At 45.2% G+C, this 24,628-nt stretch overlaps 1 protein-coding gene across 1 annotated transcript in view; it reads right to left on the reverse strand.

Annotated features, from left to right (window-relative positions):
• Window positions 1–24,628, reverse strand: part of AMD1 (adenosylmethionine decarboxylase 1) — a 314,714-nt gene that overhangs the window by 146,927 nt on the left and 143,159 nt on the right. The window contains exons 3-4 of the mRNA XM_044071522.1: window positions 12,729–12,855; window positions 11,861–11,963 (exon numbers count right to left, since the gene is read on the reverse strand). Of these exons, the coding sequence (XP_043927457.1) occupies window positions 11,861–11,963; window positions 12,729–12,855 (230 nt within the window). The remainder of the gene's footprint in view (window positions 1–11,860; window positions 11,964–12,728; window positions 12,856–24,628) is intronic.

Consider the following 24,628-nt stretch of genomic DNA (forward strand, 5'->3'; position numbering starts at 1 on the left):
TTTCTTGTGAAGTCCGGTAGTCGGATGCTATCAGATGACATCGTATAATTAAATCTTCTGCCAAAATAGTGTAATGCAAATTCGTACAAATGCTTAATGGTGCATTGGTTAAATCTAGCACAAAACAGACAACTAGCAAAGCTGCGGTCAGGGCCTAGGCAAGAAATACAATAAGAATGAAAGTCCTTGAGGCATTTGCTTCCCACAAGAAATACAATTAACTTTTTCTGACATCGGTCTGCAGCAAGAAAAAAAAAAGTTTCCCCAACGGGGTACTTAACTTTTAATGAAGACTTTGGATCTGAAATTCGAACACGAAAATCTCAAGAGTTGGCCGATCGGCACTTGCGAACTGCTTATGCTTGGGGCACCGCGCGGCAAGAAAGACTGAAAAAAATGGCGTCGGCTGTATCTTTATACCCCTGACGCTCTGACATCAGGGAAGAGGCAACAGCAACCGATGCCAGACCTAGACTATGTAATTCAGGCTGACCCAAGTGTAATGACTGCAAAAGTGAAACACGAAGAACATCTGCACAGAACAGAAGCTGATGCTGCAGATCTAGCAGAAGCTTTAGTTGCATCATAGCTGCACTGCATCAAGTGTCTGGCGACCTGAGATGCCAGGGACAGCTTAGATGCTGCCCGAGACTTGTTGGGGGATTCAGGCAAGAGCAATGAGGAAGCTTGTGAAATCAAATCTAGGGCATATTTGACCATGTGGGTCCGGTAATTGATCGCCCTGAAGGCTAGCTTGGAAGAGGTATACATCTTTTTCCCCAGCCTGTTCCATGATTTTGCTGTCCTTGTCTGAAGGTAAGAGGGAGGAAGAAGGTACGAGTCTGGACTGTTTCAGGGGACACTGCAAACTGCAGGGTCTGCCAAGTGGGGCTTTATAAGGAAATTGTCATCAGGTACCTTATAAAAGCAGTCAGGTCTCTTGAGAGCTGGTAGTTGATTCTGAAGCCTTACAAGCTGATGTAAAGTCATCCAGGTAGGCTGGAATCACAGAAGGGATAGCCAAGGTGGTGAGGGATTCCACCTGTAACTCCAAACACCTTTTTTGGACTCATCATTTGAGCAGCATCTCACTTTAGGTATTCCCTAATTTTACTGAGTTTCCCCAAAGGTAATGTCAGCAAGGGGGGGTCTCCCTCCAGGGAGGGGATCTGGGGAGTAGTAATCCAAAGGGGAAGCTATTTGAAAGGAGTAGGTCACTGACTCAGCGGAAGAGGAATCTTCTTCCTAGGTGTGGGTAGGAGGGATGGAGACTGCAGAGGCTGGTCTGGGGCTAAGGACAGGCAATGTGGCAGTTGTGGGTGCTGAAGGTCCAGGAGCCATTAAGGACTGGGAGGAGTGCCAGTCTGGCTGCTCCTCAGGAGACAAGCATTTAGCCTTCTGTTCCTTCAGAGGAGTTGATTTTGCTAAGGACGGCCTAGTTTCAAGCATGTGGCTTAAGAGTGAGGTTTCGGATTCCTGAACCATGGAAAGGCATTTGGTGGAGCCTGGTTCCGCCTGGACCTCAGCTGTAGCAGACATTGGAATAACCTCAGAGGATGTGCCTACAGATGCTTTGGAAGCAGCTTCCTCGAAGGTAGTTTGAAGATGCCGGTTCCAGAAGACATCCCTCAACCCCTAAACCGGGGGTTGGCAGGGTGTCTGATGACAGGGGCAGAAGTGGGTGGTAGGCCTTGAAACTTTGGCCTTTTTAGGCAGCTCCGCCTTGACAACAGGGCTAATGGTTTTGTCCTCTGGTTCTAGAGGTTCAGATTTAATGTTGACAGACTACTATGGAGAGTTTTTGGTAGTAACAACTGGCAGATGCTACACGTAATGTGGTAGTGTTCCCAGCTTATACAGAATACACAGTTTGTGGGTATCTCTGTGGAACTTGATGTCTTCACCTACATTTTCCCTTACTAACGGACATTGGCCAAGTCAAGCAACAACCTTAGGTGAAGCAAAATTAAAAGTTTTTCCCAACAAGATACTTATCTTTAGACATCTTGAAGACAACTGAGCGAAGTGATTGATCTGATGTATGACTGGCAGGAAAGTTCTGGGGTCTGTGCGTGCAGATGTCACATTTGAGGCCCCTGGTTTATGGCCAAGGTGTGATGCCCCATGCACCAACAGCAACCAGGCTTACATTTTTGCATAGGAGCACACATTCAGGTTGCCCAAGGCAGAGGATCCCACAGTCAGAATACTGCAGAAACTGAAGTGACTGGAGGAAAGAGACATCAGAAAGGGCAGAAAAACAGAACATTAAACTTAGAAAACCAAGGAAAAAATGTCTCCTACTAGAGACCAGAGATCTGCATGGCAGCAAACAAAATCTGGGGAGTTGGAGATGGTGTGGTGTATTATGGGTAGACGGAGGAGCTTGAGACTAGGATCCAAGTCTTGAAAAATGTGGCCAAGTCAGATCCAAAGGTCAATTGCGTAATGCAATAGTGATTTAACACATGGACACCTTTTCCTCTAAGCTGGAAAGTTTAACAATAAAGGAAGCAGTATGCCAACTAAGTCCACTAATGAGAAAAACATTTAACTACACTGTGTATGTCGGGGGAGCAGTAAGGGGGAAAGCTTATAACCTACTCAAAACCTAGCTAAATATGGGAGAGAGGAAGAATGCAAACCACCTAAACTCCATGATAAACTACAACCACCCTAAACTAATGACCAAGAAAATAAGAGGAAAAAGGGTACTTCCAAGAGAAAAAATGTCACGCAAACTGATCACTTAAGTGAGTCATGGCAAACAAGATCGGAGAAGGAGCAAAGTGCACTGCGGGACAAGTGTGAAGACTATCATTGCAGCAACCAGTCCATCTGTTGGAGGATGGGGCAGGACCTTAAGTGACCAATACCGTCCTAACATTTCTTCAATTATGTACTTCATATCAAATATTTATTTTCAGTTGATAGTAATCACAGCACAAGTATTTTTTCTTCAAAGTAATCCATTTTCATGCCACAGGACAATGCAATTCCAACTGCATAAAGAAAAATGAGGGAGAATACTATATTTTAACACCATTATTCAATTAGTCTTACATGTACATTATAATTTAGAAATGTTTGCTCTACAATTTTTACTCATGCTTGAAAGTCAACATTCAATTATTTCCAAAGCAGAGCATTTATAATAAACAGCAAAGCTTTCTGTAATACTTCAAACTATACGCATTTTGTTAGCCGTTAGTTTAAGATGGAAAAATAGTACAAGAGTTTTTTGTATGAAGTTTTGGTAATACGATTAACTCTTCACCATATTCTAATTATGACTCAGATTTTCGTTTTCATACATTTTCAATTCATCCTCTAACTCCATGTTAATTACACACTTAAGACTTTCTACTTGACCATAAACCAAGTAATGCAAATGTTCATTTCCAATACATTACATTGCCTTTACCATATTCCTGTAGTCTAATGTATTACTGTTATGTTCAGTAACAGCAAATTTGAGTTTCATTCAAGTACAATGAATCTCAGTACTTCAAAACCACAACATTGCAAAGAACATGTCTGTCAACCCTAGTGAGCTTTAGAACCCTTGCTTGGTGACAAAGGCCTCTGGGCCCAGTAAAGCACTGAACGGCTTGCACAAGAACTGTCTGCAGAATACCTAGTCAGGCACTCCCTCTTGTAAGCAAGGGTTATGCAAACAGCACATACCTTCTTAGGGACAGAAATGAAAGTACACACTGGCTGCTAACAGTATGACATCCTTGACAGCATACCTCAGACAGGATGACCAGGGCTCTTCCCTTTTCCTCAAATATAAAACAGAGGTTGGTAGTGGGAGCCAGTGGCTTGGCTAAAGAACTTGAACCTCAAGTCTCAATCTTTCCAAAATAGAGGCCCCCTTTACCGGAAATGCTCACTTCATATCCATTTTGGGAAAAAAAATGGTCTCCATGTCCTTAGACTACTTAAAGGATCCTGAAAAGATGATCCTGCACCCAATCCCCCAGGTCCTGGGATAAGCTTGTGCACTATCATGTGTGGATAAGTACACAACAGATATGCACCAGTGTAGCAGACCTTGTGCCCAGGGCTGTGGCTATCAAAAAGTGATACAGAAGCATGAAAGACCTGTACCTAGCCTGCTAACAGACCATGCTCTTTAATGACTTTACACAAGCATAACTTATGTTCCCAGTAGACTTCAAAACATCTGTTTAACATCCTTGATGCAGCAAGACCTACAGGACCACCTTACCCTTAAGATGCTGTTGGTCTAGGGAGTATACACCAGAGAGGCTGATTCAAGAAGGATCCCAAACAGAAATGCTATGCCCAATGCTGCAAAAGTCCTGGCACTTTGGAAAAACTGATTTAAACAAAACAGCAATTTTCAGAATTCACTGTTCCATCTTTTCTGCAAGTGCTTTCCTTACAAACCAGCTACTTACAAAAATAAATTGAGATCACTATGCCTTGCACTAGAAGGCACAGTTAATATGACTTTAGACTTTGCATATACCCCCCCCCCCCCCACAAGTACTTGCAGTTCTAGTACTACCTGGCATCAGCTGGGTTGCTGGCTCAAGCTAATCAGGTGACAGGTAACACTCCCCCATTCAACAGCAGGAAGCTGGGGGGGGGGGCACATGTTAAGACCGCATTCTACTAAACTCCTCACCATCCAAATTGAATGATGGGCATAGCAGAGGGGAGCTTTCACCAGTATGGAAAAAAAGTGAAACACTTGCAAAGAACACTCAGCAGTAATATTTGCATCATGATCTGCCTCTTCCACTTTTTAGTCCTGTTAGTGCTCTGTCAGACAACTACAGTTGTGCTTACGACTCCAACAAATCCTTGCTCAATAAACCACCCCATTTCTACTGGTAATAAGGAAGTCTAAGAATCTTCCCATCAAACACCTGCATGTGGCTGGGATGAACAGCTGGCACTAATGTTGATCTCCAAAGCAATATTACATGCTAATATGGGTCTTAGCTATTTTTGTGACCATGTGGCCAATGTGCATCAGGATCAAGTTATGAACTATGAAGGACCCCTCTGGTGGTGCAGAGGGATAAAGCCCAGTTCAGTCAACAGGTTAGAGTAGCGATAGGGATGGGCATGCCCATCCAATGTGGGATGGCATTTGATATGCTCCCCAAGGGAGGCATGGTCCAAAGAGGAAGAGTTGCCCTCAGATGTAATCAATGAGTCTAGGCGGTAGAGAAAGGGACCAAGCAGGTCATAACCACCACCCCCCAGACGGAATCACAGATGAGCAAAGCCCAAAGGACATCTTCAGGATCCACAACAGTCCCCAGCAAATAATGGAGCAAGTCAGAGGGGTAGGGGAAGGCTGGAGAGTAGCTTGCAGACCCAGTGTCAACATTGGGCATTGGGGGCTGGGTCAGTAAAAATGAGGTCCAAGGAGACCAAAAAGAAAAGATGTATTGTGTAAGAAGCAAAACAGAAGCATATGGTTCATGGAATAGGTGCACTTTTAGGTCATGGGGTGAAATTGTAGCATAAAGTGACAAGGAGCAAATGTGCTCAGAGTGCATAAATTCCTTTGAAAAAGTCATCCACAACTGACCCACCAAGGTGGTCCAACAGTACTTATGTCGTTGCATTAGCACTCCTTTAGTAGTTAAGTAACCTTGTGCAAGGGAAGCATCTTGAAAGGATTTGTGATGTGGCCTTCCACTACTAACATACCAAAGTACAGTTGTGTACACTTACCATAAATGTAGATGTTTAGAGTGTATTCACTGTTGCAGTCATCACATTTGGGTTATCTGCCTGAAGGTAGCCCTCAGTCGGCCTTAATACCAGAGTATTTGGATTTCTGCGTCGGATGCTGTCTTTTTCCATGACGTCAGGGGTATAAAACATGCAGCCAATGCCATTACATCAGTTTTTCTTGCTACACCCCCCCACATCAAAACGCAAATACACCAGAAAACAAATATACCAAAGAAGCAAAGGTGAAGTCAGGGGGCTGAAGGGAGGGTAACCAGGACTGCAGGAGTGAACACACTCCAACATCCACATTTATGGTAAGTGTAGACAACTGTACTATGCTCTTCGTGTTTCACTATTGCAGTCGCATCTGGGTTGATTCCCAAAGCTAAGGAAGGGAGGAGGAAGTTAAGCTATTAATCCCTGCAAGACTGCAGTGGCAAACCCAGCTCTGGATTTAGAAGAGATAGGCAAGTGGCAATGCTTGGTGAAGGTATGTACAGAGCTCCAGGTAGCAGCTTCTATGATGTCCTAGGTATGGAATCCTCTGAGAAATGCCACAGAGGTAGATGCAGCCCTGGTGGAATGTGATCTTATCCCCTGTGGGGTAGGTTTTCCATGGTGCTTGTAGCAGAAATGAATGCAATGGGCTATCTGGAAAGGGTTTGTTTTGAAATGGCCTTCCCCTCTGCAGCAAAGCTAACTGGCAGCTGCTCAGATTTTCTGGTAGGCTTAGTCCTGTCCAAATAGAATCGAAGTTGTCTGTGCAGGTCCAGAGTGCAGTATTCGTTTCCCTTTGTTTTGCGGATTAGGGAAAAAAGTAGGCAAATGAATGGACTGATTTAGGGCCACAGAGGACACCTTGGGCATAAAGGGTTACGTCCGGAGGGAAACCCTGTCCGCATGGTAGATAATGAAGGGTTCCCACTGCCATGAGGGCCTGTAATTCAGACACTTCTTGCTGAAGTGATTGCTAGAAGGAAGGCTGTTTTCCAATAAAGGAATTTCAACTCAGCTGCAGCCGCTGGTTCAAAGGGGGGAAAAGATTATCCTATACAAAGTTAAGGTCCCAGGCTTGAATGGAAGCTCTCCTGGGGGGGTCTTAAATTTGTAGACCCTCTAAGGAATTGCTTTAGCAAGGGTGAGAGAAAAGGGGTGTCTGTATTATAGTGTACAGAAATGGCAGAGGCATGAATTTTAATTGGCGAGAAGGATAGGCCCCTGTGGAGCATTTCTGTTAGGTACTGTAGAATCTGAGGTAAGCTGGGCACCACTGTGCCCATCCCCTGAGCCAGGCTCCAGGAACAGTATCTTTTCCACTTTTCAGCATAGGATTTTCTAGTACTAGGCCTCCTTGCCTCCAGAATGACATCCAGTACCTGCTTAGAGAGATGTTAAGGGAGAGCTCAAGGAATTAGCCAGGCTGCAAGGTTCAGGGTTTGAAGCTGAGGGTGCAGAATCTGGCCTGTCTGCTGGGACAGCAGGGAAGGGGTCTGAGGCAGGTGTCATGGTTGTAGCTGTGCCATACTGCGCAAGAGGGGGTACCAGTGCTGGTGTGGCCCAGTCTGGTGCAATCAGTATTGTCTTTGGCTTGTCCTGTTTGATCTTTAGTAGAACCTTCGAGAAGAGCGGCAGAGGGGGAAGGCATAAACTGAGGGCTTTCCCAGGTAAAAGACAGGGAATCCACTTTCCAAGCTTGGCTGTGGGGAGTTCTTGTGCAGAATTTGTTCAATTGGTAGTGATGAGGGGAGGCAAACAGGTCCATCTCTGGAGTCCCTCATTTGTTCAAGAGGTTGAACATTTTGGCATCTAGTTTCCCTACATATGGGTCCATGAGATTTCAGCTCAAGTCGCCTGCCAGTGAATTTAGTATGCCTGGCAAGAACTGAGCTTGCAGGTGTACTTGGTAGCTCAAGGCTGTGTTCCACAGAGCCATGGCTAGTCTGCAGAGAGGGTATGACTGGGTTCCCCCCTGCTTGTTTATGTACCACATAACTGTGTTCTGTCTTTACCAATAGCTGTCCTGGAAGAATACAGTCTTTGAAGGCTGTCAGAGCATTCTGTACAGCTAACATTTCTTTTTGATTGATATGCAGGTGCATCTCTCAGGTTCCATTTGCCCTGAATGCACTGCCCTTTGAGCCCCCATGCATAGTCTGATGCTTCTGTTAGTGTTTGGGCAGCAGGGGGTAGAGTGAAAGGGAGTCCCTTGTTGTGGTAGCAGGCCTCTGCCCGCCAAAGGAACTGTCTTGATACAAGGAATAGAAATTCAGGTCCTGAAAATGTTGACACTATAGGCTTTTTAGATATTATTGGAGTTTCCTCATATGCAGTCTTGCATATGGAATTAGTAGAATGCAAGAGGCCATGAACCCCAGGGCTTGCAGTATTTTCCTTGCAGACAGCTGGAGTTTTGTGGCCAATAGTCTGAAGTAGGTTGTCAAATAAACTTGTTTCTCGAGTGAGGAATGCCATCTGGGAAGTTGTTCAAGCTTGCTCCCAGTTGGCAAGGTCCTAGGTGAGATTTCTTTTCGTTGACTGTGTACCTCAGTGAGGTTAGAAGTTTTATGAATGCCAGGTGTTTTTAATAGCAAGTCCTGGCTTTCTGCCTGAAGACAATTGTCCAAACATGGGTAAATTTGAATATTTCTCTGCCTGCGAAATGCAATGGCTGGAGATGGGCACTTTGTGAATAAGCTGGGCGAAGTAGATAAGCCAAAGGGAAGTGTAGAGAACTGCTAGTGCATGCAGCCTGCCCTGAAACATAGGTATTTACTGCAAGATTCCCTTATTGGGATGTGCAGGTAAGCTTCTTTTAAGTCTAGGGTTGCCAGCCAGGCATCCTGCCATGGGAAGCAGCTATTGCAGAGTTAGCATTTTGAATTTTGGAACTACCAAAAAGGTAGTGAGAATAGAGAGGTCCAGGACAGGACGCCAGGAGTTGTCTTTTCTGGGTATCAGAAAGTCAATAAAAGCCCTGTCCCCTTTGTTCTACTGGGACAGGCTGAATAGCCCTGATATTGAGGAGACAGAATCTGCTGTTGAGCGTCCGCCCACTGATTTGGGGGAAGGTCTGGCCAACCATTTGGTGTTGGTAGGGTGTGGAAGTGGAATCTGTATCCTTTGGAAACTACGTTCAAAACCCAATGGTCCTGGGTAATGAGTTCCCAGTTTTTTGCATGCAGGGCGAGCTTTCCTCCTAAGGAAGCAGATAGTAGAGCAGGGCTTGGAAGGGTTAAGGTCAAGTCATTGTGCCATTTTTCCGTAGGGGGGTGGCTTACTATTCCCTGTTTTGGAAGTGAGAGCCCCCCACTGCTTAGGTTTGTGCGAAGCCTGAGACTGTAGCCTAGGTGGTCTGCTGTTCCTGGGTTTGGACTGAAAAGGCCTAGAAGGGACTGGAATGGACCAGTTCTTCAAAGGCCAATGCCTACTGAATTGGGGGGTCTGTACTTGTAGGAAATCTAACAGTTTGCATAGATTTAGCTTTTTCCTCCATCCTTTTGAGGATTTCTGCTTTGTTGCCAAAAAGGTGGTCTTTAAGGGAGCATCCAGAAATTTAGCTGTTACATTACCTGGCAAGTTTTGTTCCTTAAGCCAAGCGTGCCTTCTAAAGTACAGACACAGCAGCCCTGCAAGATGCTTCTAAAGCGTCAAAACCACATTGCAAAGCATGTTTACCAACTTGTTCTGCAGAATGCATTAAATCCTGTAATTCTGTGTTCAGTAGAGTCAGGAATCATCATTTTCTGTTTAAGTAGCCCCATAATTTGCTGCTGATACTTTAACATATGAAACTGGCAATTTAAAGCCCTGATGGCCAAGGTAGCAGACGTGTATACCTTCTTACCCCATCTAAGGCTCTAGAACCTCTATCAGAAGGGTAGGATTTTTGGCAGCAGTAGCCTTAATGCCTTTTGGTCCTTGGGAAATGGTCTCTGGATCTGCAAGAGGATTCTTGAAGAGGAACTTGAGTCAGGTACTCTAATACCAGTCAGGTCTTCTGGAAGCTGGAGGTACTGTCTGGGGAAAGGCTAAATTCCAATAAAGCAGACAATGTCCAAACAGGAGGGATAGCTAAAGGCCTGTGTTGCGGTAGGAGTATGAATTCCCTGAGCCTCTTTTTGGAGACCGTAATCCTGGCTTTCCCAGCAGAAATGCTCCCCAAGAGTGTGCAAGGTTGCACCGAAAGAAACATCTGGAGGGGAAGCATAAGGAATGGAATCCTCTGCATCAGAATCCTCATTTAAGGGCAAATTTGGTAATCAGAAGGAGCAGAAAAATCAGATTCCTGATCAAAAGAATCAAACTCTGTTCTAGGTCTCAGAGGGGGAAGACTGGCTTCCCCTAATCAAGGTAATGAGGTCTTCAGCCATTCTAAGCATTTGTTTTTAGGCATATGGGCCTGCGGTTTGGTCAGTTTTCTAGGCGTGGTGTGTTAGGCCTGGATGAAAACGATGGCGTCTGTTTAATATGAATGTCTGTAGGCTTGAATACACCCTCAGAAGCCAGTGCCTGCACAGCGGCTGCGGACCCATCCAAGGTAGACATCTGCATGTTCCATAGTCTAAGCATCTCATGGTATACCAGACTCCGAATGGGTGTGGTGTGTTAGGCCTGGATGAAAACGATGGCGTCTGTTTAATATGAATGTCTGTAGGCTTGAATACACCCTCAGAAGCCAGTGCCTGCGGACCCATCCAAGGTACAGACATCTGCATGTTCCATAGTCTAAGCATCTCATGGTATACCAGACTCCGAATGGGTCTCAGTCGAGGCCTGCGAAAGTGCCTCACCGAGTACCGGTGGACCGGCGACTAGCTTAACGGAAGCGTTGCCGGTAGTTTGACCTATGCGGTCTCTATCCTTATTTTTTGGGAAGATAGTCTGATGGATTGACAAAGCCATTTCAGAGTACACAGAGGACAAACTTAATTAGCTGCAAAAATAGCCCGACTGATAGTTCGGGTGATGAAGACAAAACAGACAAGGGATGTAGTGGTATGGGCCTAAGCAGGGTTTGCAGTAAGAATGAAAATCTGAGGTATTTGTTTTCCACAGCTAAGACAATTGTTAACTTTTACGGACATCGGTTAGAGCAAGAAAAAGGATCCCCAATGGGGTATTTAGCTTTTTTGAAGACTTCGGGTCTGAAACTCGAAAACGAAAATTTCAGCAACCGGCACTTGCAAACTGCTTCGGGCACCGCACGGCAAGAAAGACTGATGCAATGGCGTCGGTTGCAGGTTTTATACCCCTGACGTTATGGAAGACAGCATCCAACGCACAAATCCAAAGACTCTGGTACTCAGGCCAGCCGAGGGCTACCTGCAGGCAGATAACCCACATGTGATGACTGCAACACTGAAACACGAAGAACATCTTCAGTTCTTTATCCTCTGATATACAACTGCCAGAGCTACATATATTATAAACTTACATAAAGAAACAGCAAACTTCTTATGGTCATGTTCCTCTGTTCAATCACTGGGATTATTTCAGCATTTTAAGCAGAAAATCAGACTCCACCTTCACCAATCAAGTCAGCCTAGTGATGCAGACAACTGTTGCAAGGCCCTCTATTCTCTGGGGCTACACTTGCTGTTGCACTATTGTCAAAGTACAACACACTGTACTTTTTACTAGAGATGCTCTCCTAAGCACTCCTGGTGTAATGAGGCGACTTGTGCTTTCAGAATGCTCAGACTTATTTCTTCAGTGAACTTCGTGAACTCAGTGAACAAGCCAGCAACATGATCAAGTGTGTCCTGCAATCTTCATCTAGGAGTTAGACACCCCCCTCCCTCCCCAAAGAGAATAGGTCAAAAGTGCTTACTGAGACCGCTCCCTTAGATCCAGTGAAAAACTGGCAGGGTTAAAACGGTCACAGACAATGGACATTGTAGTCATGACATCTGCACATTTGAAATGCCACTAACCACTGGAAAATGTGGTCAGATAGTTCTGTTAACAGTTTGCAAATTGTGAACAAACTTTTGAGGGGAGAATGTCTGGAACAGATGAACAGCCAGTGTTCATCTTAGCTGCTGCCTTTCATTGCAATTTTTTTTTATAAGCTACTGCATTCAAAACAGGTCTTTGGGAAACTACATTAGTATAAACATTCACAGATCTAACTTACTTGGAAATATCTCATTCAAGAATTCCACCTCCTCCTGAAAATTCCTGTGAGGGTACTCTTGTTGGGATGGCTTCATAAAATTTTTCCGAGAATAAAAGAAATTCTGAAAGAAATGAATCAGGTATTACTTTAAAAGCGAAAACAAGATAAATAAATGCAGTACAAGTCATTAGAAACCAGAAGGAGGGGTATCTAGAGTGGTATCAGACAGGCAAGAAAATAGCCCAAAACTTGTGGGCAGAAGACAAAGATACTGGGGGATACAGAGACGCATACAAAGGTGCAAGAAAGAATGTAAAGTTGTCCCTATGCAGATTAGACTGACTCCTCACCCTAACTACTGTATCTTACTCTGAAATGTGGAGGTGCTCCAATAACTGCAAGTACAGAGGACCTTCAAAAAGCTCATACATGCCCACCAATCAACATTAATCAGACTTCTAAAATAAAAACAGTAATGGACTTTCCTTTCTGACTGCACAAACAGGGAAATCCTAAACCACAAAGAAGCAAGGGTTATATTTCCAGTAATCTGGTAGAATGAACACTGGATTGGTCAAATCATCTCTATCCATTTTCTATACCACTTTGATCCAAGCAAGCAAAAACTGAAAGCTAAGAATCAGCACAAAAGGCTCACATATCCACATTCATGCTTAGCGCTCAACTTACCAGCATGTCTTTTAGAAATTGTGGCAACTCAGACATGGGGAAAAAGTGAAAATCATTTATTGAGATGAACCAAGAATACAAGTTTGTGAGGCAGCAATATTAAAACTTCACAGCACTGTGCTACCACTGCAGATAATATTTGTTAATGCAGTCACTTCACCGAGACTGTTTTGCACTTGACCGTGATCCAACTTACCTCAATTGTATCAAACCCAGCATATTCCCTGGCAAGCTCTAGAAGGGGAACCAGTGCTTTCAGTAAGAGGGTAGTACCACATGTCTTCAAGATGAAACGTCTCCTAGAGACAAACATGCTACTCTCACTGCAAAGGAAAAAAAAAAAGTTAATTCCTGAAAAAAGTTTTTCTTCCAACTGCAGAAATCTTCCCAGCCTCAAGTATAAAAAACATTTCATAAATCAAAAACAGCTAAAGCTCAGAAGTCCAACATAGCTGAAAAATACATTAATTTTTCTCTAACTTGGGGCCTGTTTTAAATATGTTCTCACTTATCTTCAAAGAGCACACTTTTTTATTCAGCTATTCAGAACCAGCAATCAGCCTTTGGCACCTTATTTCTGGATGCTTCTAGTTTTGGAGGCAGGCATGACAACACGCAATATTGCCAATACTAAATGAAAGCCCTCATTTCTCTGAAATGGATAATTCACCCTTTAATCCCTTCCTAACCTCCAAATCCAAGAACAATGAAAATTCTGCACTTAAACTACAGATACAAGTACAAATGTACCAGGTATCTAATGAAATCCAACAGCTGAGGCCAGAGGAATGAGTACCTCAACAAGTAGCTCTTTTGTGGACACAGACTAATGTAAAATTCCAGGCTCTCAGGCCCTACATTTGTGTTTAATCAAAACAAGAAATTGGAAAGGAACCAAAATACTACATGACCAGCTCACAGCTTATTACTGGAACACCTAGTCAAAAGGCACAACTGGACACAAGCTATCAGAAGTGAGCTAGAGACTTCTTAACCAAGTAAAATGGAACAGATTGCAGTCATGGTTACTAGATGGAATGCCCAATGACAGAAGGAACCCATGCATCAAGGAGTGAATGGGATCAGGAGCCACAGCACAGCCATCTCAAGGTAGGCTCTCCCATCAAAAGACCATATGAGAAGTCCTACCCCCCCCTCAAGTTCTAGGCCAACACGAGAGTTAAAAAGCACCACAAAAACAGCTATCACCTACTCAAAGATGGGAGAGAGGAAGGCCCTCTAACCCTTAAAGGGACAAATATAAGTGCACTCCCACTTCAGGCCAAGAGAACCAGGACACCTGCAGGAAACAGCCACAGGGTGAGGATTTGCCAATGTAGATTTCCTACACAGCTGGCCAAAATAACCCAATATTAGGCAAGCAATTCTCTTAACAGACAAGTCTTTAAAGAGGACGACTTTCACAAGGAAATGCAAGACTCTCTTAAAAGGTGCAGCTGCAGTTGGGCCTCAACCCTGCCCTGTGCAACACACCCAATGCATCCCAGTCCTACAGTGGAATAGAAGCCCAAGAATAAAAAGTTATGTCTTACCATATATTTTGGCATCTGTGTCAGCTTCCTTCATTCTCCTCAACTGGGTCTCAGATCAGACCCTTCGATCTGGCTCGGCCACTTCTATATAATCTTGGATCAGACTCATGATCCCCTCATACCCACAATCCCCTGCATCCACCCAACTACTCAGCCAAAAACTGAGGTCACATCACACTGACAAGACTGGCAGAAGAGGCTCAGACACAGAAGAAACCATCCTGAGCTTGCCCAGGTTCCTTAAGAATGCATGGGGATGGTTGGGTGGGAAAGTGAAGACGAATGAAGGAAGAAAACACAGATGCCAAGTTATGGCAAGACATAAAACTTTAATCTGATGTGGTCTCCTTCATTAACCTTCACAACAGGGTCAGTCCCCAGATGACAGAACCTTGAGTGGCACTCACAGAACATGCCGAAGCACCATTGAGCCAAAGGAAGCCCTGCTCCTGGAAATAGCATCTAACTTCTGAAAGAAGTGTGATTGGACCATGCAGCTGCAGCACATTTAACAGAAGTCCTGGCACAGAAAGCTGAAAAAATAGCCATAGCTCTGGTAGAATGTGCTTGATGGGGTTTAGGTAACCACACCCCCCTGGAAGAAGAAATGGAGATGCAACTGGAGATCCATCCTGCCAAGGTAACTTTCGACACTGCTTGTCCAACACTGTTCGAAAAGGCTATAGAAAGCTGGTCAGACTGTTGCTTGGTCCTGTGCAACTAAAAATGGAGAGATCTATGAACATCTAAAAGGTGAAGAACATACCCAGTTTTGAAAAATTGGGAAACACTGGAAGTTGAATGGACTGCTTAATAATGCTTTCTTTAGCTACTTTAGACATAAAAGAATTTGTGCATAAAGACTCTATGGAACAGTATGCAAGGAGGCTTAGAAGACTGAGCTTGAAGCTCAGAAATCTACTTGGTGCAAGTGATAGCCAACAAGAGAGCTGTTTTCCAGGATAGAAACTTCATGTCGCAAATAGCTGCAGGTTAAAAAGGGTCCCAGAGTCTATGCCTGCAGCACCAGAATAAGGTCCCAATGAGAAGGATCCCTAACAGGGGACCTCAATAAGAAAACGTCCTTCATGAAGGATTTGCATGGTCTGAATGAACGAATGAGCTTGACTAGTGGTGTGGAAATTAGAAATAGAAAAGCTAGCTCCCTTGTGAAAAGGATAGAAAGGAATTGGAGAAGCCAATTTCAGGTTTTGAAATTTGGGTGTTGGATCCCCTGATGGGTGAGAAGGTCCCAAATGGGTTCCAGTATTGAGGAAGGACACTTCAGGTGAGACCACAGGAAGGGGAGCCACACTTGGCAAGGCCATAAGGTTGGGGGGGGGGGTAAGGACTGAGCTCTTCAACCTGCTTGCCTTCTGCAGAAACTTGGGAATAAGTGGAAGGAGGGCAAGCATACAGAAGACCCCGGGGCCAATCATGGACTACAGCATCAATCAGGGTCTCCCAGAGAGGAAGAGTGAAGAACTGAATGCATTTGTTGAGGGGAGAGGTAAAGAGGTCACAGCAAGGTCAATCCCACCTACTGAAGATTATGTTCACTACTGACTGGCTGAGGGACCACTCGTGGAATAAGAAGCAACCTGCTGAGAGTCTGCTACTGGTTTCCCCACAGGATTTGAATTGCAATCAAGGCGGTCTGAAAAAAAGACTGTCCACTCCCACACTCATGGCCTCTCTGCACAGGGTGTAAGATCGGGTCCCACCTTCGTTGATGTACCAGCCAACTGACATGTTGAGTGTACTGCAATAGTCCTTGGAGGGAGAACATCCCGAAAGGCTTGCAACATCAGGACACTCATCTCTAGCACACTGACATGCAAACTGGTCTCCGGAGTAGACCATGTGCCTTGGACCATCTTCCCACTGTAATGAACCCACCACCTGAACTGGTAAGCATCCTTGGTCATGGTGGCTATGGGAGGATCATTGACAAAGGGTCTGCAAAGAAGAACATTGATGGAATGAATCCACCAACTGACATGACGTTTGCATATGGGTGTCAATTTGAGGCGAAGAGAAGGGCTGAGAGAATGGACTACAGAGTCCACAGAAGGCTTTGTATAGCCGAGGCACTAGAGAAGAGTATCTACAGAGAATAAACTGCTTTGGTGAACTGGCTGTTGTCTTATCCACAGTAGAACCTGCATGAAGAACCTGGCCAGGGGCACTAATAGGATGGCTGCAGACATGGACCCCAAGACCTGCAAGATCAGATGAGTGGAGGGGGCCTGACTAAACTGCTAGACCTTCTGAGAATGGCAATGTAGTGTAGGGGAAGAGAAACTATCTGCTGGCTCGTAACGAGCTGTGCACTTAAGAACTCTGCTCTGAACTGGAGTCAGGTTGGACTTTACACGTTTATGGTAATGCCCAGGGTTTGCACTAACAGGCATAAGTAGTTCCTGGCCAGAATCAGCCAATGCTTCGTGGGGGTAGTTAGGAGCCAATCCAAATATGGAAATACCTGGAATCCCTTAAGGCTCAAAAGAGCAGCTACCACTCCCATGCATTTGGTAAACACCTGGGGGGGGCTGTGGTGAGTCCAAAGGGCAGTGCTCTGAGCTGGTAATGCCCGGTTCCCACCTGAAGTGCAGAAATCTCCTGGAGCGTCTGTCTATTTTTGTGTGACGGTACACGTCCTTCACATCAAGCACATCCAGTCATCCTTGTGCAACAGCAGAATGGACAGAGCCATAACCATTCAGAACCTCTTTCTTTAAGTACTCTTACTGAGATCTAGGATAGGTCGATGGAGGACTTACAGCAGCTACTGAATTTCCTATACTACCCACTTCCATTAACCAGGTGGCATGTCCAGGTTTCTTGAGTTCGGAGGGGTAAGGGAAAAGGGAATAACAGCCTCTGGATATTATGCTTAGCACCAAACTGTTTTGAATTAACTGGGCCCAGGCTACGAGGTGCAAAGCTAATCATTCCAACTGCCTCCTGAGACAGTTGGACAGTGCCTCAGGAGTGCTCCCAGGGCTTATCAGAAGGGGGTCCTCAAAAGCCCCAGTTCTGCAGCCCCCCCCCCCTCTGCGGCTGTCTGCAACTGCCCCCCCCCCACTGTCTCTAGAGGAGGGTTCTCCACAAGGGCTCTGGAAAGGCTACACTGGTTTCTGGAAAAGGACCTCTGGTGGGTAGAAATTTTGATTCCAACAACAAAGGGTATTCCCATCCTTTTTGCTGCAGGTGAGTGTCTAACCGAAGGCTCAAAAAGTGAGGAGTCATTGTAAGGGACATTAACAATGCACTGAAAGTCTCCACAGTCGCATTTCTTAAGAGGGCATGCATGGATGAGGCCAAATCCTGAACCATCTGCTCATGAGGTACCCCCTGTGGTATGGCAGGGTAACCTCTTCAAAGAATTGGCGATGGATGAGTGGCCAGCTTGCAAGAAACTAATTTCTCCGTTGGCATGGACTAAGAGGGAAGCAGTCATTTCTTTGACCAGATCCTTCTAACAGAGGGAAATCAGCTACAGTTTAATGACCTCAGCACAAAAGTTGCCAAGGCGTAAACAGTTTCTAATTATGTCTAACACTCTGGACTCGTTTGGCAAATGGACACTGGCAGTCCTCTGCCAGTTCTTTCTTGGTGGCCGCCACCACAGCATTGACCACAGAACCCTTATTCCAGAGCTACCTGTCAATAGAGGGCACTAAAAACCACTGGGCTGCTTAGGTATAGGCTCGACGTCCGGATCCTTTCATGCTCAATGAGAAATCCACCAGGTCATCCGCGGGGATGTGGAGTCACCCAGGACATAGATGGGCCCATTTCGAATGCTTCTTAAAGAAATGACTCAGGAGGTTGGGCAGACTACCCACCTTTCTGCTTCAAAATTTCCAAGACCTCTCTGAAAAAGGCATCCTTGGGTGGGGACTGGGGGATCCTTCCCCCTCATCGAAGTCCTTATTCTCATACAGAGGGAGTCCACATGCCTCCTTTTACACGGCCTCTGAGGAACCTCAGTAGGGTAGTCTGGGGAGGTATCAGAAAAGGGGGATCCCTCTTTAGCAGGGAAGTCTTGGAGGCTGCATGGGATGGGAAAACTCATGGCAGGATGAGAGAAAAGACCTGGATCTGATGGAGGTACAGGGATGGATTAAGGAACTTGTACCATCAAATATCTAACCCGGGAGAAAACCCTCTCCACTACCTGAAAGGACAGGCAAAGCCCTATCCAAAGTCCTCAGAGCTGAAGCTACTGATGAGAGACGGACAGGACTTGCGCCAGATCCACAGCCTCCAAGAGGCATAGGACCAGAGCTATAGAGTGCTGGAAGCACGCAAAGGAATGTACCGCTCCAAAAAGGAGGGAACCAATCCCAACCCCCCAGACCAAACACGGACACCACTGCTCAGAGACTCACTCTGCATCCAGGAAGGAAGCTCGCTCCGCACCAAGTCAGAGGCATACAGCAGTGGGACAGATCGGAGAAGGAGTCTGGACAGAATGACCCAGGTAGCTCAAAGATCAGACATGGGATGGAGGAGGAAATACCCCCATTTGGATCTGGGCCTTAAGTACCCTCCTTATTACCCTGTCCACATCTGCCTTAGACAAGCCTCTTGAGGACCTAGAAGAAGCTGACTGGGATGGCAAAGGGTGCTTGGATTTAGAGGACAGGGCCAGAGACTGAGTAGAGGTCCTGGGATCCAAGGGCCTATGATCTGAAGCGGGAACAGACATCAGGGTCAAGGAAATGGAAAATCTCCCCCAGATCTAGAGAGACAGTAGGATCCAAACAGGGAGCAGACCACTGTGGATCCAGAGCGGGGTCTATAGACTTTGGATTCTTAGAGAGTCCCTCAGGAAGGAGGGGAGAACCTCAAACTCCTTAGATGAAAGAGAGGATTAAGTCAAGCTAGGGGTCTGAGCCTTAGCCAGGTAAGGAAGAAGGCCCCCGACAATAAAAGTTTGTTCAGTCTGTCTGCCAGGGCCTGGGGGTTAAAAGCAGCAGACAGAACATTCAGATATTAAATGAGCTCCCAGGCAATACAAGCACTTCTTATGGGTGCCCTGCTTGGGAAGTTTGTGCCCACAAGGAGTGCAGCACAAACCTGGGAACCGGTCAGACATGATCTCCCACTAACAGAAAAGAAAAAATAGAACCAAATACGGGACAAACACCATAAGCTAAACCACAGAAGTAATTAGCAACAGAAAAGTACAGCTGCGTACCTACCATAAATGTAGATATTAGTGTATTCACTGTTGCAGTCATTACACTTGGGTTATCCTGCTGGCAGGCTACCCGCAGTCGGCCAGAGTTCCAAAGTCTAGGTCCGACGTCTGTTGCTGTCGCCTCTTCCCTGACGTCAGTGCGCCAGGGGTATAAAAAGATGCAACCGCCATTTTCTTCACTTTTTCTTGCCTCAGATGTCAGGTGCCCCCAAATAGGAAGGCTGTAAAAAAGTATGCCAAAAAGCATGCATGTAGTAAAATAAACATTTTCTTCATCTACAAGCAAATACACCACATAGATTGTATAGAATTGAGAAGTACCAAAGAAAAAGGGGGTGGTGGGTGGGTAACCTGGACTGCAAGAGTGTATACACCAACATCTACATTTATGGTAGATACATTACTATGTTCATAGTGTTTCACCGTTGCAGTCATTACACTTGGATAGAATCCCAAAGCTGAGGTTGGGTGGCTGGTCCTAAATAGGATTGGGAGAGGCTACCAGGCCCTGCAGAACTGCAGTGGCAAAGTCTGCTCTGGATTTAGAGTAAAGAGGCAAGTGGTAGTGCTTGGTGAAATTGTGCACTGAACTCCAGGATGCAGCTTCTAAAATGTCCTTGGTTGGTACTCCTCTGAGAAAGGCTGCTAAAGGGTTGCTGCTCTGGTAGAATGTGGTTTAATGCCCTTAGGCACTGATTTTCCATGTTGTGCATAGCAGAAGCAAATGCAGTGTCCTATCCATTTTGAAATGGTCTGCTTTGAGATAGGCTTTCCGTGTGACCCTGCAGCATAAGCTAAACAGTTGCTCAGTTTTTCTGAAAGCTTTTGTTTTGTATCGTAGCCGTGTATGTCCAAAGCGTGCAGAAGTCTCTCCCCCTTATTCTGGGGATTTGGATAGAAAGTTGGCAAATGAATGGTTTTGGTTAAGAGCCACACTGGAAATCACCTTTGGCATAAATATTGGGTTTGTCTTTAGTGAGACCCTGTCCTGATGAAAAATGATGAAAGGTTCCACTGCCATTAATGCCTGTAACTCAGACTCTGCTGAAGTTATTGCTAGGAGCAGAGCAGTTTTCCATAAGCATTTTATATCAGCAGTGCTGGCTGGCTCAAATGGAGGCAGTGAGCTTTTCTAAAACAAAATTGAGATCCCAAGTAGGTATTTGTGCTCTCCTTGGGGGGGGGGGGGGGGTCTTATGTTTTTTGCACCTCTGAGGTACTTTTAGTAGTGGATGTGAAAAAATAGGAGGTTCCGTATTGTAATGAGCTGAAATGGCAGAGGCATGGATCTTAATAGATAAGGATAGTCCTTTGTCCAGCATCTCAGTTAGGTATTGTAAAATCTGAGGTATATTTGGAAGTGGTTCGAGTCCTTGCGCCTGGTTCCAAGCACAGAATCTCTTCCATTTTTCTGCATAAGATTTCCTAGTGCTGAGCCTCCTGGCTTCTAAAATGACATCCATAACAGCTTTAGAGAGGTGTGGTCTGAGTGCCTATAATTTCTGCCATGCAGCCAGATTTAAGGTTCTGAGTTGACTGTGCAGAATCTGATTTTGTCGAGTCAGAAGATGAGGAATTTGAGGTAAAGGCCAGGCTGGGCCTTGAGACAAGGTCTTTAGGATTGGGTACCAGTGCTGGCATGGCCGGTGTGGGGCAATCAGGATCATTTTTGGCTTCTCGTCTGACTTTTAGGAGCACACTAAGAGGCAGTGGAGGAATGGCATAGACTATCACGGTTTTCCAGCTGAATGATGGAGCATCCACTTTCCATGCTTGTGAGTGATAAGTTCTTGTGCAGAATTTCTGTAGCTGGCAGTTGTGAGGGGAGGCAAAAAGATCCATGTCTGGGTTCCTTGTTATCATGCTGAAGACCTGTGAATTTAGTTTCCATTTGTGAGGATCCATGAGATTTCTGCTTAGTCTGCCAGTGTGTTTTTTGTTCCTGGCAGGAATTGTGCCTGCAGATGTACCTGGTAGGTCAGTGCTGTATTCCACAAAGTCATGGCTTTCCTGCAGAGGGGGAAGGAATGTGTGACCCCTTGCTTATGTACCACATAACTGTGGTATTGTCCGTCTTTAGTAATAGTTGTCCTGGATGTAGTAGATCCTTGAAGGCTGTCAGAGCATTCTGTACAGCTAGCATCTTTTTGATGTGAAGATGCATTTGTTCCTTCGGCCACGTGCCCTGAATACATCTTCCTGCCATGTGTGCCCCCCAGGCATAATCCGATGCATCAATTACTGTCTGCCTGGTTGTGGGCAAGGTGAAAGGCTTTCCCTTGTGGTGTGACAGGCCTGGGACCACCATCGAATCTCCTGCTGTAGGCAGGGGATTAGAGTTACTACTGTTTCCAGGTTGTGGCAATGTTGAGTCCAAACACTTTTTAGATACCACTAATTTCCTCATATGCAGTCTTGCATATGGAATTAGTAGAATGCAGGATGCCATGAAGCCCAGGACCTGCAGAATTTTTCTTGCAGGGAGCTGGGTCTTTGTTGCCATCATTTGAAAAGTAATGAGTCAGTTGCCTTTGCTTGTCTGGTGTGAGATAAGCCATCTGGGCAGTTGTATTTAAGCTTGCACCCAGGAATATTCTCTTGAGAGAGCACTAGTTTTGATTTTTTGTTTACTGTGTACCCTAGGCAAATTAGTAATCTTTTTACAAACGCCAGATGTTTTAGTAGAATGTCCTTGCTCTCTGCTTGAATAAGGCAGTCGTCCAAGTAAGGATATATTTGAATTCCTTTGTTTGCAAAATGTAATTACTGGTGCCAGGCATTTTGTGAAGACCCTGGGTGCAGTAGATAAGCCAAAGGGCAGTGCAGAGAATTGGTAATGCATTGAGCCAGCTATGAATCTGAGGTATCTTCTGCGAGATTGTCTGATTGGTACATGCAGGCATGCCTCCTTAAGGTCCAAAGTAACTAGCCAAGCCTTCTTGCCCAGCATCTGTAGAAGTTGCTGTAGTGTTAACATTTTGAATTTTGGAACACCCAAAAAAGTATTTAGGATTGACAAGTCCAGTATTGGTCTCCAGGCTTTGTCCTTTCTAGTTACCAGGAAAAGTCTTGAGTAAAATCCTTGTCCCTGTTCTTGATGTGGTACTCTGAATAGCTCCCATACGAGAGCAGCAATTTGTTTTTGTGCCTCTGCCATTGATTTTGTGGCAGGTCCGGCACAACTTTTGATTTTGGAAGGGTGCGAAAATGGAACCTGTAACCCTGAGAAACAATATTCAGTACCCATTTGTCCTGGGTGATTATGTGCCAATTTTGTGAGAAAACTGCTAGCTTTCCCCCTAAGGGTGCTGCCAAAAGGCAAGTGCTTAGCATCTGTAGAGGGAAGTCATTGGGACCGTTTCCTATAAGGTTGTGATTTGTCTTCTCCTTTGGGGACTGAAGCACCCCATTGTTTAGGTCTGTAGAAGCTTTGGGGCTGAGATCTGCCTCTTGGGAGGTCTGCCTCTGTGGCCTGTGACATCGGAAAGGACCAATTTTTTTGAAGGCCAGTTTCTGCTAAACTTAGGTGAACCTGTAAGAAATCCTTCACTGTCTGCATCGATTTGCATTGATTTTGCTTTATCCTCCATTTTCTTTAACACCTCTTCTGCCTTAACAACAAACAAAGTATCCTGCTGTAGTGGAGCATCCAATAATTTTACTTTAACGTTCAGGTAAACTTTGTTCTTTTAACCAAGCATGCCTTCAAATGACAGAGCCTGTAAAGTACAGTTGTGTACACTTACCATAAATGTAGATGTTAGAGTGTCTTCACTGTTGCAGTCATCACTGTAGGGTTCTCCCCTGCTGACAGGCAGTCCTCAGCCAGAATCCCAAAGTCTGGGTCCGGCGTCGGCTGCTCAGCCATGCTCCCTGACGTCAGTGCGCCAGGAGTACAAAACTGGCAGCAGACGCCATGTTCTCCAGTTTTTCTTGCCCCAGATGTCAGGTGATCCAAAATGAGAATAACCCCATACCCTTTTGCAAATATACCTCAGAAGGGTGAAGGGAACCACACAAGAAAAAATAAGAGGGGACAGGAGGGAGGGTAACCCAGACTGCAACAGTGAAGACACTAACATCTACATTTATGGTAAGTGTACACAACTGTACTATGTTCGTGTTTCACTGTTGGTCATCACTGTAGGGTTGAATCCCAAAGCAGAAAAGGGAGGTGGTCATAAAGTAGAGGGGGTGGCTAAAAGGCCCTGCAAAACAGCAGAAGCAAAGCCTGCCCTAGATTTAGAGTAGAGAGGTAGATTGTAGTGCTTAGAAAAAGTATGCACTGAACTCCAAGTTGGAGTTTCCAAAATGTCTTTGGTAGGAACTCCCCTGAGGAAGGCAGCTGAAGTGGCAGCAGCCCTGGTAGAGTGAGTCCTTATACTCCCTGGGATCTGCTTTCCATGGTGTGAACAAAATCTGATTCCATGAGCAATCCATTTAGAAATTGTCTGTTTTGAAATGGCTTTGCCTTGGGAACTGAAATCATAAGAAACAAACAATTGCTCTGATTTCCTGATGTCCTTGGTTCTGTCAAGGTAAAAACGTAGTTGTCTGTACATCCAAGGAATGCAAGATCCTTTCCCCCTTATTTTGAGGACTGGGGAAAAAAGTTGGCAGGTGAATAGTTTGATTTGAAGCCACTTTGGAAACCACCTTAGGCATGAAAGTAGGATTAGTCCTTAAAGACACCCTGTCTTGGTGAAAAATATAAGGTTCCACAGCCATGAGAGCTTGCAACTCCGAAACTCTCCTGGCAGAAGTCAGAGCTAACAGGATGGCTGTCTTCCATGACAAAAACTTGATGTCAGATGTGGCAGCAGGCTCAAAAGGAGGTAGTGAGTTTTTCCAAGACCTAGTTGAGATCCCAGGCAGTAATGGGTGGAGATCTAGGGGGCCTTAAATTCTTAGCTCCTCTGAGAAACTGTCTCATGAGCTGGTGGGAAAAGATTGGAGGGTCTGTATTATAATGAGCAGAGATAGAGGCATGTATTTTTACGGAAAAGGAGACCCTTATGTAATAGGTCTGATAGATAAAGTAAAATCAGAGGAATATTAGGAATAAGAGGATCCGAATCCTGAGCCTGCATCCAGGTGCAAAATCTTTTCCATTTTCCTGCATAAGATTTCCTAGTGCTAGGAAGTCTGGCTTCTAAAATGACATCCATAACCTGTTTGGGTAGGAGAGAATGAATCATAGACCCTGGATTAGCCAGGCAGCCAGGCTGAGAGTTCTGACATGGGAGTGCAGAACCTGACCCTGATGTTGGGACAGAAGGTTCGGAGTCTGAGGTAAAACCCAAGGGGGCTCCTGAGAAAGGTTTTTCAGTG

Source organism: Protopterus annectens, chromosome 1.part0 (assembly GCF_019279795.1).
Source record: "Protopterus annectens isolate FY-2018-M chromosome 1.part0, PAN1.0, whole genome shotgun sequence".
Taxonomy (NCBI): Eukaryota; Metazoa; Chordata; order Ceratodontiformes; family Protopteridae; genus Protopterus; species Protopterus annectens.